Source organism: Notamacropus eugenii, chromosome 2, assembly GCF_028372415.1.
Source record: "Notamacropus eugenii isolate mMacEug1 chromosome 2, mMacEug1.pri_v2, whole genome shotgun sequence".
NCBI lineage: Eukaryota > Metazoa > Chordata > Mammalia > Diprotodontia > Macropodidae > Notamacropus > Notamacropus eugenii.
This window is the reverse complement of record NC_092873.1, coordinates 78700990-78719624: the sequence shown is the minus strand read 5'-3', so window position 1 is coordinate 78719624 and position 18635 is coordinate 78700990. Positions and strand designations below refer to the sequence as shown.

Sequence of the window (18635 nt, the reverse complement as noted above, 5' to 3'; positions counted from 1 at the left end):
TTAAGGTTTTTTAGACACCAGTGGGCTGAGACTGAGGGCAATTCAGACAGCAGGAAACAGGCTCTTGATGACAGTTTAATTTTATTACTTGGGAGGACTGGGAGGCAGGACTGAATAAAGTCACTTGTGATAAAAGCGTTGGTTCTGGCTGTGCTGAATGAAAGGGAGACGGGGGCCTGGTTGACTGGTGGCTGCAAAGCTTGACTGTTAGGGAAGCAAAATAGAAAGTTGTTAGTGTCGATATCATTTTCAAAAAGTCTGATGAATCCCACTTGAATCCTCACCTTTCCTGATGGTTGCATCTGTACAGGAATCTGCGGTGTGGCTAAAAGCCCAGGGGTTGGGTGCAGAGCCTGGGGGTGCATGGGTCGCAGAGAAGACTGTAACACATGACAATAATCAGCACTTCAGGATTACTCAAAACTTTCCTATAAAACTACCCCAAAAGTAGGGTCTCACCGAATCAGAGAAGCCAGATTGCTGGTTAGCATGTTCCAGCTGCTTTTGAAGGGACAGGGCATTGCCAGGTTGCAGGAACCCTAGGACAAGAGGGATCAATTGGTGAGTACAGGAAGAAGAAACACAAGTCAGGGAACAGCACAGAAGGACCTACAAGTGACATTACCTGTTTGTGTGGGCTGGTAGTGGCCATGTACTGCATAGGACTGGGGCTGAGGTTGGGACAGGTACTGAACAGCAGGAAAAGCTGAAGGGGCTGAGGGGAGGAAGTCAGACATGGATAAAGACCATCCACAAGCCAAATTCTCCAAAATCTTCACTGCCTGTCCCACCCCACCCCTGTTTCTAGGTGTTTGCCCTCACCTCTGAGCTGTTGGCTGGGACTATAGCCTGGCTGAGTAGGTCCATAGTGAGGTGGTGGCTGGGCTGCCCCATAGGCCCCTCCTGGGCTACCCTGGAATTGCCCATGTTCTGAGGTTCCTGGAAAAGCTGTTGACCCCACAAAATGACGGGTCTGGAGAAGATGTGGAGAGTTAAGATTGGAAAGTGTTCAAATATTAGGTACAAGCTTACAACACACTGTCAGGATAAGTTGTCTGATTTGATAGCTGGAAATCATATATAGAAGTTGCAAAGCAATTTACATACATAATGTGTTTTAAAAATGAGACAAGTTCAGAGAAGCTAAGTGACTTTCAAGGGTCACGCAGGAAGTGTAAGATGTGTTCATCACCTTATCTACCTCTAAAATCACATAACTCCATAATACAATTTATAATTAGGGGAGATTACATTGACATTTTTACCTTCATCACAGCACATTAAATGCCACTGGTAATTAAAATGCCAGGGATCCCTGTCTGCTTACCGTGAGCACTTGGGGTCCAAACATCTGCTTGGCTCTATCAGCAGACATAAGGGTTCCTGGTCTGCTGTGTCCTCCAGGACTGCCTGTGATGAGGTGTAGGGTTCAGATGGCTGCAGGCTCTAAGGAGGTCTCAAACCACCTCCATGATCCTTGCCCCACCTATACCCACCCTTTCCCCTTGTCCACCTCACCCTGCATACTAAGAAGATGTGTCCCTGTGTGTACAGCCAGACTTTGTTGGTATGCTGCAGATGTAAGTGTTGTCAAGTCACTGAAGGGCAAATAAGATCAAAGATGACAAAGCTGTAGGCAACCTTGTAAGTTTTACAGATGAAGAAAAAGTTCCAAAGATATTAAATTTAAAAAATTAGAATGAGATTCCCTAAGATTTATATAGGTGGCATAGGATATGAACCTGGGTTCATTCTCTTCCTGATACCACATTCCCATTTCACAAAGCCATACCTTAGTCTAGGCCCTCCATGTCCCCACCTTTGCTCCTTACGACGCCTTTTCTCCTCCTCATGTAAAACTTTCTTGAGCTGCAGGAAGAGCTGGTGCTTCTCCTCTTGTAGGGCCAGGAGCTTCTCTTGCAGTTTAAGGATCTAGGAGGATCATGGAGACAGTGAAAAGGAGGTCGGCCAGAGCAGAAAGGGGAGCAGGGTGAGTAAAGAGATTAGTGTGTGTGTAAAAATTGCTTACCTGTTCTTTGGTCTCTTCCAGTGACATCCTTTCTTCCATTTCCTTTTTCTTCCTCCTCTCCTGTTCCTCCTTCATTTTCTGTTCCATCATCTTGTCTACCTCCTCTTCCTCTGGGGGAGGGGCATGGGGTTAAAACCTTAAAGCTAGAAGGGAATCTCAGACATCAACCCCTCATATTTAACACAGAAAACAGGCCTACGCAGGGAAAGTGACGCCTCAATTCAAGACCCCACAACTATGAGAACTGACAGTAGTTTTTCAAATCTGGCCTCGGGCACGTCTGAGCTGTGTGACCCTGGATAAGTCACTTAACCTGTTTGCCTGAGTTTTCCGTAACTGTGAAATGGAAACAACTGCACCTTTCTCGCAAGGCAGCTTTACAGGAGCTAGACGGACGCTTGCTCCTCCCCTCCCTCTGGAGTTCAGACCTCTAACATGCAAGGCCTCGTCCGGGATTGCCACGTGCTGCTGCTCCCTCGGAGCTCTGGGCTGGCTAGCACCCTCACTCACCCTGTCTCTTCCTCTCCCGCTCCATCATTATGTGTCGATGCAGTGCCCTAGCCATGGCATTGGAGAGCTTGGGGCGTTCCAGAAGGGCCGGCATGGTGACCCGCAGGGTGCTGTCACACAAACTGGGGTACGGATCCTGAGACTTGATCACTGACAGTCCAGTCCCAGAAATGAATCTGGTCACCCAGCGGAAATCTGGTTGGTTGGGGGATAAGCATGATCACAGAGGGGAAGCGGGGATCCTACCAGCGAAAGGGGAACCTGAGAGCCCTCCCCACCACCCCGAAGGCTCCACCGCGACCCGGCAGCCAGGCAAGGCTGGGGGGGTGGGGGTAGAAGGAGGCTGAGCTCCCCGTGCTTGGGACGGAGGGCAGACCCCCACCCCGCCCTGGCCCCGGACTCCGTCCGCTGGGCTCCGAGGGCGGGCGGGGCTGGAGGGCGGGGCCGGAGACAGCATCAGGACTCCGGAGGCGACACCGCTGGGGCGTATGGGGCAGGTCACGTGCTTCTCCCGTCAGGCGCCCCGCCACCCCCTCGAGCCCATCACCTGCTCCAGCCAGCGGGGTTGGGGTCGAGTGCCACACTGGGTTCCCCACCCTCCCCACTTGTCCAGCAGCTACCAGCGGTGACCCCGCTCTGCGCAGGCGCGACCAGGGTCCGAAAGTCTCGGACTAAACCTCCAGGCCCCCAGCCCCTCCCTACCTACCTCCTCTTCCTTCTCACTTCAGCCCTCCTACAGGCCTCACGGACTTCGTCATTTCCTGACTCGTGAGTAAGTACTTCCGGGGCCACCGATGAGCGATGGCGAAGCTTAGCACACTGCCTGAGTGGGGGAGGGGACGGAAGGGCGGAAGAGGCTGGGGAAAAGGGAAGCTACGGCGGCTGCGCGGGCTGCTCCGGGCTCGCCTGGCCGGCGCCCAGACAAACCGTGGAGGCGTGGAGTAAACGTAGCGGGCGCTGGAGTGGGATGTTTTGGGGGGTGCGCCGATCTTCTACCGTGTGACCCTCCCGCGTCTCCTCCCAGCGCTGGGAGGGCTCCTTCCCCCTGAAAGCCTAACCCCAAGGCCAGGCCCGGCTGCTGCTGGAAGGCGGGGGCCGGGGCCGAGACCCAGACGAGCCGTTCCGTGTTTTACAGGTGACGGGGCTTGCGCACCGGGATCCCTCAGCGTCCTTTAATGCTCACTAACGCCGCCCGGGCTTTCCCAGGCCGTGCCCTGGGAGGCCACGGGACGCACGCTCGGGGAAACGCTGAACTGCAGAGAGTGATCCAAGTGAGCGGCAATGCCGACCCTGAGGCACAAGGGCAGCGGAAGGTTCTGTGGCAGCCTCGGGACCGAGGCAGACGGCACGGGCGTTGGGGCCCATCAGTTCTCTCCTCCTAAGACTCTCCAGGACGTACACAGCATTGAGAGAGAAGACGCGGAGGACAGCGCCCCTTCCTGACCCCCGGCATCTGCTCACGGAGCTTCACTACAGCCTCGTGAAGCACATGGCCTTATCCCCACTTTGCAGTCAGGAAGTGACTTGCCCAGGCTCAGGCGGGACGCTCCTTGGAACTCTCCTGGACTAGGATTTCCCTAGATAAGTGCAAGTGGAGACTGGGACAAAGTTGTATCTGAGACAGGACGTTTATTTCAGTTCTTTAAGAAATCAGAGTATGTAACAGCTGTACAAGGGGTGGCCCCTTCTCCCCCGGCTATTCCTTCCCAATGGAAAAAGTTTCAACGGAGAGGGGAGGGAGGCAACTCCCTCTGGGGATTCACATTAACCAGAAACAACGCAAATAAATTAAGTGATGGGAGTTTCCCCAAATCAGTGCATGAGGAGAGGGGAGGGAAGTAGTGGGGTCAAGACAGAGAAGTGTTCTGGACCATTACAATTTCCCCAAATCTGTGGGCAATCCCCAACCCAGGAGAGCTACTACCCCCCCAAACTGGGAACTCCTCCAAACAAAAATGCAACGCCCCCTGGAAATCTGGGAAACTCCCATCATGTCCACTCTCTTCCCTGGGAACAGTTGGGGGAATGTATAAAAAGTTGGTGCTTCCAAAGTCCATAAACCTTCCCTGTCATTGTGCTTGGCAATATAGGCCCACATCCTCTCACTCCACTCGTACCAGCAAGGCATAGAGTAATGTGGCACCCTTTTCCTTGGTCACCCACTCAAGCTCAGCAGGGCTAAAGTGGGGGTCAGGAGGGCCCCCAAGAGCTGTAGAGGGTGGGCCAGGTGTGTAGGATCCAGGACGTACACACACCTGGAATGCCACCTGGGCCTGGTATGGCCTTTGAGATTTGGGATCCCGGAATCTAAAGACAAGAAAGAAGGAAGGGCCTGTTGGGACAGTATGAGAAAAAAAAAAAACATAGGAAGCAAAGGGTAGAAATGTGCAAATACATAGTGGAAAAATTGCGGAATAGAGGGAAAGAAGGAAGGGCATGGGGAAACCAACAGGCAAGGGAAAAGTGAGAAGAGGGAGATTGGAACCAAAATCTAATGGAAACAAGACATTAAAAAAAAGCAGGCTTAGGGACCCCACTCTAGGTTTCAGCAATGTCCCCCACTCCTTAGTTACCCCGACTTCAGTTCCCACCCCCACCCCCCAGTCTCCTTCACTCACTGCACTTTGGAAGCAAGGGCATCAATCCCAGCAGCATGCCGAAGGGAGGGGGAAAGCAGCACAGGAGGGGGCTGCTCCTCACGAGGAGGGACACAGTTTTCACCAGATTCTCCATACCCACACCCTGGCTCTGCCTTTAAAGGCCTACAGCTGAGGATTGAAGCACTGCCTGAAAGGAAAGGGTAATGGTTAGGGGTCTCTCCACCCTCTATACCTCCTCCTTATGGAAGAAGACCTGATTTCCCCCAATCATTCCCCTCAGCATCATCATACAACTTTGTTTATCCTTTCTTACCTGCCCCCAGCTCTCCTCGGTCTAGCACCCTCCGAACGGCCCCAACACTACTCCCATGATAGGCCATATGCCACTTCTTGGATAGTGCTGCTGTCTCCAATCGTGGATTCACTCTGCAGGAAAGAAATGTGTATGTCTGTGCTGACCTTGATCACCCCTCAAAGCCCGTTCTTTTCAAAGAGGAAAAGTTGGACTTGTTCTGTCCAACTGTCTTGCTGAAAACTGCCTGGTAAGAAACAGGATCCTAGGAGTATAGATCTATAGAGAATTCAAAGCCAGGTCTTCCACCTCCCAGGCCAGGTCACTTCTAATTGTTATCATACGCTAAAAAACAATTTCTGAACCTACACATCAAATAAAATAGGTATCTGCACATATATAATAGAACAAAAAGAGAATTGTACAAGAAGCTGCACATTTCTAATAATAGCTGCACGTAAGTACAGCTTGTTTTTTCTTTTAGATGTTCAACTTGTAGCTTTGTCCTGCGCTTCCCTATGCCGACCTTTTGTTTTTTAAAAAGAAAAAATTTCTCCATTGACCCTTTTTTTTTCCAATGGTGTGGGAAAGAATGGTATTAGGAAGGCAAAGGGGGACTAGGGAGAGGGCCGCAAAAAAAAAAAGCACACCTCGTAAATTTATGCCACTTCCTTGAATAGGAAATTGTATATCCTATTGAAGTGACATTTTCTAGACCTAAAAATGAAGGATAAAAGAAAACTCTTTCTGCCCTCCCTGGGCATCGAGTCCTAGGCTGCCCCAGGCTTCCACCCCTCCCACCTTAAGCCACATGCCTGAGGTTAAAGCGGCACCAGCCAAAGGGCAAGGCATACTCTTGTGGCGGCTCCCCCCGACGACGATGTGCCTCATCGCCCCGAAGTTTCCGACAGGACTCACAGTAGCACAGGCTTCGCTTGGGGGGTGGGACAAAGTAATCCTCTGGCAAAGAAGAGAAAGGTTGAATTCAGGGGCTATATTTCCTAAAGAATCCTTATTTCTATATCTCATCTGTGTCAGCCTTCAGAAATGAGCTCATTCCCTCCTCCCCCTCTCCCCAAACTATTTGGGGGTTTGAGGAAAGCAACTCTAGTGTCCCAAGAAAAGAGAGTTGATAAAATGATCAAGTCTCACCTGGCAGTAGCAGCAACTCCTGGAACCGAGAGCAGAGGGCATGGTATTCACAACTCTTTAAAGGACTGGCATCTGGAGGTGGGGCCCAACATACACTCTCTTTGATGCCTGAAAGGTAGGGCCAAATCAGAGTAGGGAAGGTGTGGGGAGAGAAGAAAACAGTAAAATGGGGACTGGGGGGAAGATGGGAGCAGGGCATATTTTGGGGACATCTGCCTCATTCAACTTCTTAAGTGACTGCGTTTGGGAGGTGGGGGGAAGGGAGGAGTCAGGAAGAAATGATTCTCTGGGGAAGAAGCAAAGAGTTTCATATTAAGGCAACGACAGGTGTCCAAAAACAGAAGTAGAATTAAGAGTAACAAAGTACTCTCCAGCAGGATTGTATAGTACAGGCTCTCCCTGAGCCTCACCATCTACCACATCAGCCTTCTCCATGTCCCCCTGGATTCCAGCTCCCTCCCCATTGGCTGCTCCTGTCTCAAGGCTCATAATTGTCACCTGGAGAAGAAGAAGGGTTGGTTAACCTTTGGTCTGCTGCTCTCCCCTACCACAAAGGATTTTCTCAATCCCACTGTACATCCCTTCCCCTCCCATCCAACCCTTCAGCCTCAATTCCTTTTCCCTTTAAACTCCCCAGTTTGTCCCATCGACCCCATAAAAACTTCACTACACCCCCAATTCTAACTTTTTAAATCACCACCACCACCATGCTCCTCTAACTTCCTAGATTCCTCCCCCCTTCCAGCACTGTTCCTGACCAACCACCCCCTGCTGACCTGCTCACACTGGCCATAGAGGTCCACTAGGGCATGGCAAGGCTGGGGCACCTCAGCCACAGCCACACCCTGGTCCACACCATTGACATAGAGGTGCAGCCCCCCAGACCCGTCCAACCTCAGCCCCAGCACCGTGCCTTCTGGGCACGTGTCCAGGTTTGGCCCATACTTCTCGCAGATCTGGGGGACAGAAGCATGAGAAATGAGCCACTTCTCAAAAACCCCCACCCCTCCAATATCAATACCCAGTCTCCAATATTCTCATCTGGTCACCCCACAAACATACACTTCTTTATACACTTTTACCCTTTTATTCCCAGGCTTCCCTTCTTACAATCCCCTCCCCCAACAATTGTTCTTACCTTTTCCCCACTCAGGGCCCATTCTCTGGGTCTATCTATTACCTCTTCTTTAGGTTCACATTACCTTTGTATTTTACCCCATTTGTTCCAATGACTCCCCAAATTCCTATACCATTCCATTTTTCAGGGCCTTTTCCTTTCCTGATATCCCAATTATCTCCAATCACTGGATCTGCCTTGCCTACAGGACTGTTCCCCTTCTTTACATGTCCTGCCCACCTTGAGGCCATTATGGAAGACACCCTGGCCCCGAAGTAGCCAGGCGGCCCGTTTGAGGGCACAAGCTGAAGCTGGGAAGTTGAGCCGCTCAGGGGGGCAGGCAATGACTCCAAGGGCCAGGGATGAAGTCCACTGCCGGTTCAGGAAGTCCAGCCGCACCTGGGGGAAGCGGGAGATTACCTCCTAGCAGCCACTGACCCACAGGAAGTAGTCTCACTGGGTGGGACAGGGGAGGGAAGAACAAGACATATCACATCCCCTGCGGATATGAAGAAGAGTGCTTTAACTTTGGTTTCTGACATAATTTTGGATGATTTCCTCTCTAGGTGAAAAAAGTTAAGGCTCACTAGCAAGGGTGTCAGTAAGAAAGGAAGTTCTGAGTCAAGAGCGCTGACTTTATTCCTGTGGCTGTGAAGCAAAAGATGCCCTCTTCTAACCATAGAGGGAAACCAACATTCTACTTCATCTTTTCCACGAGAGACTGCCAAGTTGTAACTTCTTTCTACTTTCCATTAAAACAGAAAGGAAACACAAGGAAGTAGGCCTTTTGTTTCTCTTTCTTATGAAAGGGAGCAACTGGGGTCAGAAGGAGATAAGGAATGAGTCCTTCAGAGCAAGGACCTCCCTTCCTGCTCAGGGAGGTATGAGGCTTCAGCCCACCTGGACCAGCTGCTGAGGAACCAAGGGCCGGTTTATTACAACTATGCCCTGGTTGTAGCTGGCCACCCGTGTGGCTGTCAGGTTCCCATTGGACAAGAGGATATTCTTCCCATGATTCTCCAGGAACTCAAGGGCTGCAGGGGTAACCACAGCTTCATTCTCACCCTGTGAGAAGAACATGTGGGTGTTAGCTAGGGCTCCAACTAATCCTTTTCCATTCTCACAGGTTATACTCCCCTGTACTGACAATCAACGAAAGCTGAGGTATACAGCTTTTGCTCACATGAGATACTAAGATATCTACTCTCCCCACCCCCAAACTCCCAATATTCAAGACATGCAGATATAGTTGAGAGGGTTCGACACTTGATCATCCTTTCTTGCCCCAAACCTCAGCTCTTACCATGGTGCCTGGCTCTTCATCATCCTCATCTTCTTCACCCTCACTGCCAGTGTCTGAGCTGAGGGAGGGTGGCTTGGTGCCTTCGATCTCCTCTAACATTGAGGAGCTGACAATGGAGATGACCTTCACCCGCCCGTACAGGTCCAGCACCACCCACACATTCTGGGGGCACACATGGGTGAGGGAGGAGGGTATTACAGCATACCTCCTCTCCCCATACTGCTCTTCTTCATACAAACCCTACGCTCACCAGGGGAGAAACGCTGAGGGACAAGGCTAAGGGAGAGATGGGATATCAAGGGTCTCAACAGAAGACACAGGGAAGGGAAAAAAGTAAAAACAGCAAAGCCTAAAGATGACTGGGAGAATATGTATGTATGCAAACACGTCAGAGAAAGGGTCTTAAGGAGGGCTGAAAGGCAAGAAACCAAAATGGTAGAAAAGGAGTAAAAGTAAAAGATGTGGGCCTGGGAATAAAGGATGGGGAAATGAGAAAATTCAACAGCAGTACCTTGGCAATGCCAGTGGCTGCAGGCCCCATGTCCTCACCATCCACCAAGATATGCATTGTGTCATCTGCCCCTCTACGTATTCCCACACGGCTTCCCACCTGCATAGATTTCAAACGGGTTTATAACTCAAAAACACTGTATACATTCTCTGTGTTCTCCTCCTCTAGCCTCTCTACCAGAGTTCTATCCTCCCCTTCCATAATCTCATACCACTTCTCCTAACAACCCCCTCTTCCCCCACTGCCCCTATTTCTTAGCCCTCCCATTGGTCTATATCAAATCTACCCCTTCTCCATCCCCCAGGCCCTGCTCACCCCCAGCCTCTCCAGATTTCGTCCATAGTTCATCCGCTGAAGCTGTCCGTTACGTCTCACCTCACAGCCAGAAACCATCCATGTAGTCTTGGACCGTAGCTCCGGTAGTGAGGTGGGCAGCCCTGGCCCTGCCCCAGTCCCTCCCCCAGGCCCCAAGTCCCCTGGTAGAAGTGTTGTCAGCCCTACTTTGAATGAACCCGCCCACTTCTCATCCAGCTCTTCCACTTGTACCTGGTAGGGAGAGGAGGGAAGTAATCAGGAGACGAGGTAAAATCAGTAGGAAAGAAAGAAACAGAAGTATGAAGAAGAATGAATTGTCATGAGTTTTCTCCAAATCTGTCCTTAAGAGTCCTCTGGTACTATTCCCTGGAGGCCCCCAATCCCATCTTCATCCTACCTCAAAGACCTCATCAGTCCTGAGCTCCTTCATGCTGAAGACTAGGCCGTGAGCATAGCCAGCTACCCTCATGGCCCGAGTACCATCTTCACCAAATGTCACATTTTTCCCACAGCTGCTATGGAATCGGTGAGCCACACCTGCCACTGGGAAAGGAAGAGCACATAGAGGGAAGTTAGAAGTATAGAAACAACGGAGGTATAACTTTTCTAAGCTGGGAGCAGGATGTAAATTTTAGTACTTTAGCCAAAAAGTACTTAGATATTGCCCACTCCTGAAATGGTCACTGGAAATAAAGTCTTAGGAGGTCGTCACTTTGCCAGAGTGGCACCACATTTAGGCTGCCTGCCCCCACGGAAAGTGAGAGAGAAAAGACTCAGCAGACTATTTCTTATTCAAACAGGAAACTGGGAGGGGCAGCAAAGACATATAGCAATACATTTTCCTCTATGAGAGAGGAAAAGCTCTCCAAACCAAAAATTGAAATGAACACGACCCCAAGTCTGAAAGTTCGTGGATTTATAACATCGATTGTTCATAAAAGAAAAAGCAAACACTGGTTATCCCTCTTCCATTTCTCTCTATCTCTCTGAATCCCTAAGTCTTCCCCTTCACTCAAAGTGCCGTGTCCATAATGTGTACTGTGACCACCACTCTATCCTTGAGAATTTTTTCTTATCTATGATAAGTAAAAACAAAGCTATTATCTCCATATACAATAATTCCCTAAGTCAAGTCCATCATTTTTCTCTAATGTTGCTTCCAACACTGTCCTCACACCTGCAGATCCTATTTTCCCTGAAGTTCTTACCTGGGGAATGAAGAGGGAAAGATTTCTCAGTGGCATTGCTGGTTGACAAGCTGTTATCCATAGGGCCTGTAGCACTGGTAATGGAGACCTGGACACACTGGCCGTAAAGATCCACCACAGCATACACCTCTGGGGTCAGAGGGAGAGGCAGGGGCTGGAACACCAGTTGCCTGAAATCCTAAAGGGAATGAGGACTAAGGTATCTGAGTCCCCAAAAAGGGGTGTGGGTTGAGGGGATGTCTTACATCCCTAAAGGGAAAAGGTTGGTTTGGAGAACTAGAGGCTAGAGGGCCAGAGACTTGGACTCCTGAACAGGGAGGTCACCTTTCCCGGCAGGGAGGCCAGAACAGGCAGGCCCTTGGTCTTGGCCATTGATGAAGTAATGCAGGTCACCCTTAGCAGTACGCATCATGCCAATCCGAGAGCCAGTGCCTAGAGAATCCAGGTCACAGCCATAGTTGTTTCTCATGGTATTTCCATCCTGCATGATAGCTGTGCCACTATTGAGGGAAGTAGGGGGAAGGGGAAGTCAACCACCCTGCCAAAACAGGGAAACCCATCCTGTTATCAAAAAATTTCCCCAGGGTCTTGATAAAAGTATTAAGACCAGGATGTGTTCCCAGGTCTATCCCTTCACCTTGCCACCAATTCCCTTCACTAAGATACCATCTTAGTGAAATGACCTAACTCTAGACCTATTCCAACATAATCCTTTATCTGAAAGGTCTGCCTGCCATGGTGTTTACACACTACATTGCATTCTTCTCCCCTTTTCATAATAGCTGTATTCTAATTCCATACACTTATGCAACAGTTTAGACCACTGTTATGGAAATTCCCCATTAACAAAAGCCAACTCTGCCACATTCAACAAAGCTTCTCCACAGCAAAGGACTGTTCCTAAAAATGTTTTTCTTCCCAGGGAGTCAGTTGGGCTTTGTCTTCTCTCTCCTTTATCCCATCCCATGCCCGGTAGAATCCTTTGCCAAGAAGGCATTCAAGAAATGACAGAAATAGTGAATGGATGAATAAATTGCCTCACCTCAGCATCCACGTGTCATAGTCAATGTCAGTCATTGTGTTAGGGAACTCTAGGTCTTCTGGCCGTATAGCAGTCACTCCTGCAGTGGGAAAAAAGAATCCCCTTTATGGCTCAGGTAACCATCCTAAAATGTCAACCTTCTCCTCAAGCACCCTAACCAACCTACCAGCCTCAATAGACCCTGACCAACGATCAACCATCTTCTGGATAACAATCTCAAAAAGTTCTCCATCTCGAAGGGCCCTGCAACAGAGAAGGGGGAGACTCAAAGATGGTCTCTGAAGACATGAGGGCTGCAAGAACCAGGCAGAGGGAGAGGGGGCAGGAAGGAAAGGGAAGCTGATACCTTTATCCCTTATTATGGGACTGACCGGTTGGAGATGACGATGGCATCATTGAATTCACTTCTACAGTTGTGCCTGAGTGCTGTGCGACCCCCATTAGTGATGACAGCGTTGCTGCCATGAAGCTGGTGAAATCGAAGGTCAGTGGCTCCTGCCCCAGATGAAGGTGAACTTGGTGACAGCTGGTTATTTCCTTCAGAAATGTCATCAGGGAGTGGCAGCAGCTCTAGGGATTGGGGGGAGGGGAGGGAATCAGCTGCCATATCCTTGTTTCACAGTCCTCATGTTTCTTAGTCTCCAACGCCTCCCAGACCTCCCCTTTGAGATCCACAAAATGCTTCCTGCCTGTCCCTATGCTTTTTCCTCACCAGAATCATCCACAATTGTGGCTTGTGCAGCCTGGCCATAAAGATCAACCACGGCATAAACCCCAGGGGGCACATTCCATGCTGCAGGACCTTGGGCCACCCCATTGACAAAGAAGTGGAGGGTGCCATCCTCTCGACGTACTACACCCACTGTGTCCCCTGCCTTGGGGAAAGGAATAAAAAGTCAGCCATAAGCCCTGAAACAGGCTGAGTGAAGGAAAGGATGCTAACTACTGCCCACCACTAACCATACTGTACACACCCTCTTTTCCTCCAGGGGGTAGGGTGAGGGTGGGAAATCGGGAAATCTTCTCCATACTCTAGTCCCACCTGCTATGCCCCTTGGTGAACAAAGTCCACACTCCCTACCAGACCTTGAGTCTGTCAAGGTTGTGACCATACTCGTCTAGGATGGTTGTCCCATTGTGCATCACCCCATTCCCAGTCATCATCCAAGTTCCTGGTGAAGAAAGGGGAGGGTTGGGAGAAGTACATTTGTCATTAAAAGGTCAATGGGAAAGAAGGAATGAAGGAGGGTGTATTACAGGACTAGGATTTTAAATTTGAAGACCTGGGTTTTAGTTCCAGATCTTTCCTTGACTCAGGATGTGACTGTGGACTAGTAAGTTGTTTCACCTGTCTGGCCTATTTCTCAAAACTAGGGAGTGATGGAGTTGAACCAGAAGCTCTAAAGATTCCATATGTTTTGATAAGACCTAGTGAAGTGCGGGAATCAAAGGTACTGGAGGACACCCACTTCCTTATCCTCAGCTCCTTCTTCCTTCTCAGAACTTGTCCTTCTACCCCTCCTTATCCAAACTCATCCCATTCCAAACATTTCTCCCCAGCCTTGGAGCAGGAGCCCCTCTCACCTGAACGCAAGTTGGTCATAGTAGAAGGCAGTTGCAGATAAGCTGGATTGTGGGTGGTGACCCCAATTTCAATTGAACCTGCCCACTTGTCCACCATTTTGTCGATTCGAACCTGGAACAGTTCTCCATCCCGAAGAGCCCGGCTGCTCAATACCACACCATGATTGAAGTCATCAGTGGCACTGAGAGTGGAATAAACAAGAAATCAGCCCCATTCTTCTACCTAAGACCCACCCATACTTCCAGCCACCCCCAAATTCCAGCCTCCTTTGACTATTGATTACAGAGATGACTTCCCCCTAGTCAGACAACTCCCACACCCCATTTATCCCTTAGGTGCCATTCTGTCCCTCTGCTCTGAAGAACCTTCCCCCCATCCTGACCCAAACAAGCTCCTTCCTATCCCAGGGGCTATACTGGGGTCGAAGAGCAGTTCGTCCTTCATGGGTGATTGCTGCCTTCTGTCCACAGTTGGGGTGGAAGAGCAAGCGATCAGGTTCAGAGTGGGCAAGGCCAGGAGGGGGTCTTCGGTGGGCACCCTCAGGCGACAGGGCCCGAAGGATAGCATTGTTTCGTCGAAGACGGTCGCTGTGGTTGTGGTTGTGGACAATGGTCACCTTCACTGCCATCCCATACAAGTCCACCACACCATACACCACTGGAGGTGTCACTGAAGTTGCCACACCTACCCAAGGACCAAGAAAGAAAGAGAGGAAAGAGAGAGCCATAAGGAGAGAGAGACCCAAAAATACTAACACAAAATTGTGGAAGGGGAAAGAGGCAGAGAACAAGTCAAACTTGGGCCCACCTCCATCTTTTACTCTCTCTCCTTAAACTCAAATCCTCTACAATCTCTCCACATCAACCTCAGTCCTATCCGCCACCCAATTACTCCACCCTAGTAGATTTACCTCAGTCTTCTTTTTTATACCTTACCCTGGTCAATTCCATTGATGAAGAAGTGTAGTGCAGAGCTGGCTTTTCTGGTGAGACCAATGTGGTCCCCTTCCTTTGGGCGGGGAGGGGGGGGGGGGAACAAGAAATCTCATAGTACTCAGATTTTTCCATCCCCAGAGTCCCACACTCAAATGAAGCAAAAATTCTGGGGTCTCCTCATCTAACTATGTTATTGGGCAAGGGCAAGGACTTAACAATAGTAAGGGCTGGCTGAGCAAAAAGTCTTCCCTACCATAGCCTTCCCCTCCCCCCAGATTCACAAGAGCAAACAACCCAAAATTTCTAGTAGGATTAAAGTTTAGAGTAACCACTCTTCTCCCCCAGCTTTCCAGCCCCAACCCTGGCTCTCACCTGAAGCTCATCCAGGCTGAACTCACAGTACTCCCGGCGTGTCCCCTTGCCATTGGTCAGGATCCCACAGCCACTCATCATGATGGTGCCTACAGAACAGAAACTACTCCTCTTAGTTATGGTCTCCAAAATCTCCCTACCCATTCTCCTTATGGGCCCAGCTCTCTAGTACCTGAGCGCAGATTGGTCATAGTTGCAGGATATTCCAGGCTGTTTGGGTTGTGAGTTGTCACTCCAATTTCTATGGAGCCTGACCATTTATCTACTAGCTTGTCAATTCGAATCTTAGGGTAGAGAGAAGTCAGCAAGTCAGAGGAATGAAGAATAGAAAAATATCGGGAGAGACAGACACCCAACCCAGGTCCTCCTATTACCAAGCACATATGGATAAACTGAGGGAAAAAAAACTCTCTGGCCCATTCTAAGACCTCCCATTCCACACCTATCTAGGATGTTGTATTAAATGTTTGGGTCCCCAAATATACAGAGCTTAAGGGACTAAGCTGAGACATGAGACACTGAGACTTCTAAAGAGGAAAACTGGAATCAAGCCCCCAGAGCTCCTACCTCAAACATCTCGTTGTCACGGAGCGGGCGATTTGTCATTACTACTCCATTGTTGAACTCATCGAGAGGCCGCCGACGTTCAGCTGTCTTGTTATTGTTGCTAAGCTTAATGAGGGTTCCACACTTCTCATGAAAAAGCAGGGCATCATTAGAGGTGAGGGGAGTCGGGGCAGGGAGATCACTCATACTAGCACCAGGTCCTGGCCCTTCTCCTGCAGGTGGGGAGCCGAGGCTGACATTCAGGAGTCCACCATTGTAAGCAGAGAGGATGGCGTTACTTACTACTTCTGATAGTTCCATGCCTGAGAAACCTAGAATCAAGAAATTGGAAAAAGGAAAAAATAAAGTCCTAGTTTTCTAAGAAGTTTGTTTCCCCTTTCTTGAAAGCCCTCCCTTTCAACTACCCTCCTCCCTCCTACTCACCCCTCTCTTCTCCCTCACCCCAGCCACCTCTCATCCCCTCCCTCACCATTCTCCGACTCAAGGTTGTTGGGGAACTTGTCCAGCTGGGCCTGGGCTTGGGACGGCATGAGGGCTAGGGACCAGGTTGGGGGTGGGAAGGGAGTAAGCCCTTATCCCTGGTCCTCTCAACCATGACACTTTCCCAGGTCTAGCCCTTCACCCTCCAAACATTCCTTTCAATTGCCCTGCATGCACTTTTTTATTTTACCCATATCCTTCTCTCCCCACACCTCTTTATTCAATACTACTCCCAGCTCCTTCCTTTCTGTTGTTTCCTATGTCCCTCCAGGGCCCCCTTGTACTCCACAAATACCCAATTATTTCCCCCAAAATGCTACATTTCCAACTATTCCACACATACTATATTCCCAGCTATCCCTCCCACACACCAACTGTGCCAACCTCCGCACCTCCAGCTATTTTCCTACTCCCCCTCCCCCTGCATAAATACACACATTCCTAAATATCTTGTCTGCCCAACTTATGACCCTCTTCCTTTCATCATGGCATCTCACCTTCATCTCCGGCGGCCCCCTGGTCAGCAGAGGTGTCCCCAGGGGGCAGGGCAGGGGCAGGGGGAGGTGTAGGGGTACCAAGACCGGGCTCGGGGGGCAGCACGGTGATCTGAGTGCACTTGCCATAGAGATCCACCACAGCCCAGACTCGAGAGGGAAGGCCAGTAGCAGCGACACCACAGTCCCGCCCATTGACCCAGAGTCGAAGCTCACCAGCAGCTGTGCGCTCCACACCCACACGGTCCCCCTCACCCAGCTGGTCCAGGTCCTGCCCATACTCTTCCAGAACTGAACGCCCATCCCGAAGCACCGAGCACCCAGACACTACCCAAGAGCCCCCCTTGAGTCCTGTGGCGCTACTTGGGAAGTCCAGTACACCTGGGTCCAATGCTGTTACTCCAATTTCAATTGATCCACTCCAAGAGTTCACCTATAAATGGGGAATCAGGAGTTGGGTGGGGAGAGGGGCATAGGCAAACGAGCTCCGGTGGACCGAAGGCTCTGCCAGGTCCCTGCTTCACCTCCCAGTCATTCTGCCAGCGCCTTGGCGTGCCGGGTCTGCCCCATCCCCGGAGTCTTCCTACACGTCTGAACACCTCCGTGACGGAGAGGGGTCCTCGGGAACCCGAACAAAGACCGCCACCATCTACCTTCCTCAAGCGTCCGCTCCTCAGGGCTGGCGCCCTGGCTGCTCGGCTACTGCCCGGACGGCACTGGCTCCGCTAAGCCTCCGAAGCCTCCCCACGCCCCCTGCCCCTCTCCGCCCCCTCCCCGCCTCCCCCGCGCTCCGGCCCGGGCCACACCTTGCGGTCAATCCTCACGGTGAAGACTCGCCCGTCCCTCAGGGGCTCCCGGCTCAGCACCAGCCCATGGTTGAACTCCTGGCCCGGCTGCTGCCTCCGCGCCGTGCGGCCGCCCCCGGACAGACTCACCAGCCGCCCAGTGCGCGGGTGCAGCTCCCCGCCGCCGCCGCCAGCCCCGGCCCCCGGCCCCCCTCCCGCCCCCGCCGCCATCCCCAGCGCCGCCGCCGCCGCCGCCGCCCGCTCGGACGCTGACTGACAGCGGGGCCTGCGCGACAGCTGCGCTTATCGGCAGCCTGGCAACCCCGATGGGGAACGCGAAGGGGAAGAAGGGAAGGTGGTGGGTTTGCTTTACGGCACTGCCGGACACTTAGGTTGGCCCCGCCCACCAGAGGTGAAGCTGAGCCGCGGCAGCGAGGACACGGAACCGGATCGCAAAGGAAAGGCCCTGAGGCAGGGCAGGGGGCAACCGAAACGCGGAGGACGACACTCGCGGACGGTGCTTTACGGCACGGTGGGGCAGTCGCTTTGCGACAGCGAATTGGCGTAAGACGCCCCTTTCACAACCCTCGCTTTGGTACCGTCGCTTTATGGCGGAAGGGCACGAGCCTAGGCAGTACCGTTGTTTCGAGGCCGTGGAACAAACCGACCGCCGGTGACGCGGGGGAAAAGGAGGACATGGAGGCTCCTTCGTGATGTTTGCTTTATAGCAGAGTGGTTTCTCGTGTGGCCCAGTCCCCAGCCCTACGACACCACGGCTAGCAACTGTTATTAGTTCCGAGCCCCAGCGTGTCCGCTGCACTGAGCTGTTACCTAGCAACGCAAAAGGCAAGCGTTTGCTTTCCGTCAGAACCGTCGTATGTCAATACTTTACGACAGCCGGGAAGCACCTTACCGAGAGCTCCCACGACGCGTTCTCCGCCCCACCCCACCCCCTAACTTCCCGCCCGTTATGGCCTAGAAATAACCATTCCCTACCCAAGGCGGTGGCTATCTAAGTCTAAACATGTAGCCAGTTGCTTTACGACCCCAGGCCCCCGTGTTTTGTGGTGTCTTCTCTTTCCCGTCCCAGGGGAAGCCTCGGCTTTTTCACGGCTTCGCTCGAAGCTCTTCCCCAGCCATGACACTCGCATCTGGGATACCCTCTTTGTCTGGAGATACCTGCTGCCTCGCAGTGTGGCCGATACCTTTCCTTAAATGACCTATCCTAATCTTGTCCCAGATCCACAGTATCCCAGATCCCTGTTTCTCTCTCCAGAATCTTCTTCCTTAGACCTCCGACTTGTTGTTTTATAATGAAGTACGGCATTGCAAACAGTC

At 51.3% G+C, this 18635-nt stretch overlaps 2 protein-coding genes and 1 long non-coding RNA gene across 7 annotated transcripts; 1 reads left to right on the top strand and 2 right to left on the bottom strand.

Moving 5' to 3' along the window:
* Positions 1–62: 62 nt before the first annotated feature.
* On the bottom strand, positions 63–3677 carry GPS2 (G protein pathway suppressor 2). Of its 4 annotated transcripts, none has more exons than XM_072641228.1 (11): positions 3246–3677; positions 2540–2734; positions 2030–2139; positions 1793–1932; positions 1519–1598; positions 1328–1410; positions 823–973; positions 626–715; positions 460–539; positions 285–380; positions 63–204 (listed from the first exon to the last, which is right to left on the bottom strand). In XM_072641228.1, exons 2-11 carry the CDS (start codon positions 2631–2633, stop codon positions 121–123), a joined length of 1008 nt encoding a protein of 335 aa, XP_072497329.1. In that variant the 5' UTR covers positions 2634–2734; positions 3246–3677; the 3' UTR covers positions 63–120. The 4 variants fall into 4 exon arrangements, with proteins under 4 accessions (XP_072497329.1, XP_072497331.1, XP_072497332.1 ...); XM_072641230.1 differs by having other exon boundaries at positions 1820–1932; XM_072641231.1 differs by having other exon boundaries at positions 1820–1932; positions 3087–3260.
* On the top strand, positions 3185–4340 carry LOC140525657 (uncharacterized). Its single transcript, XR_011974085.1, has 2 exons — positions 3185–3311; positions 3675–4340. It is a non-coding gene; the product is annotated as an uncharacterized lncRNA (long non-coding RNA).
* On the bottom strand, positions 4149–17528 carry NEURL4 (neuralized E3 ubiquitin protein ligase 4). Of its 2 annotated transcripts, XM_072641222.1 has the most exons (28): positions 17319–17528; positions 16516–16945; positions 15539–15849; positions 15144–15255; positions 14972–15060; positions 14600–14672; positions 14081–14348; positions 13664–13845; positions 13166–13251; positions 12792–12954; positions 12451–12649; positions 12246–12322; positions 12080–12158; positions 11362–11537; positions 11038–11166; positions 10227–10372; positions 9830–10060; positions 9515–9613; positions 9004–9165; positions 8601–8765; positions 7941–8099; positions 7360–7539; positions 6994–7081; positions 6584–6691; positions 6247–6391; positions 5453–5565; positions 5158–5326; positions 4149–4846 (listed from the first exon to the last, which is right to left on the bottom strand). In XM_072641222.1, the coding sequence occupies exons 1-28, from the start codon at positions 17526–17528 to the stop codon at positions 4642–4644; spliced, it is 4554 nt and encodes a 1517-aa protein (XP_072497323.1). In that variant the 3' UTR covers positions 4149–4641. The 2 variants fall into 2 exon arrangements, with proteins under 2 accessions (XP_072497323.1, XP_072497324.1); XM_072641223.1 differs by lacking the exon at positions 17319–17528 and having other exon boundaries at positions 16008–16699.
* Positions 17529–18635: the final 1107 nt, after the last annotated feature.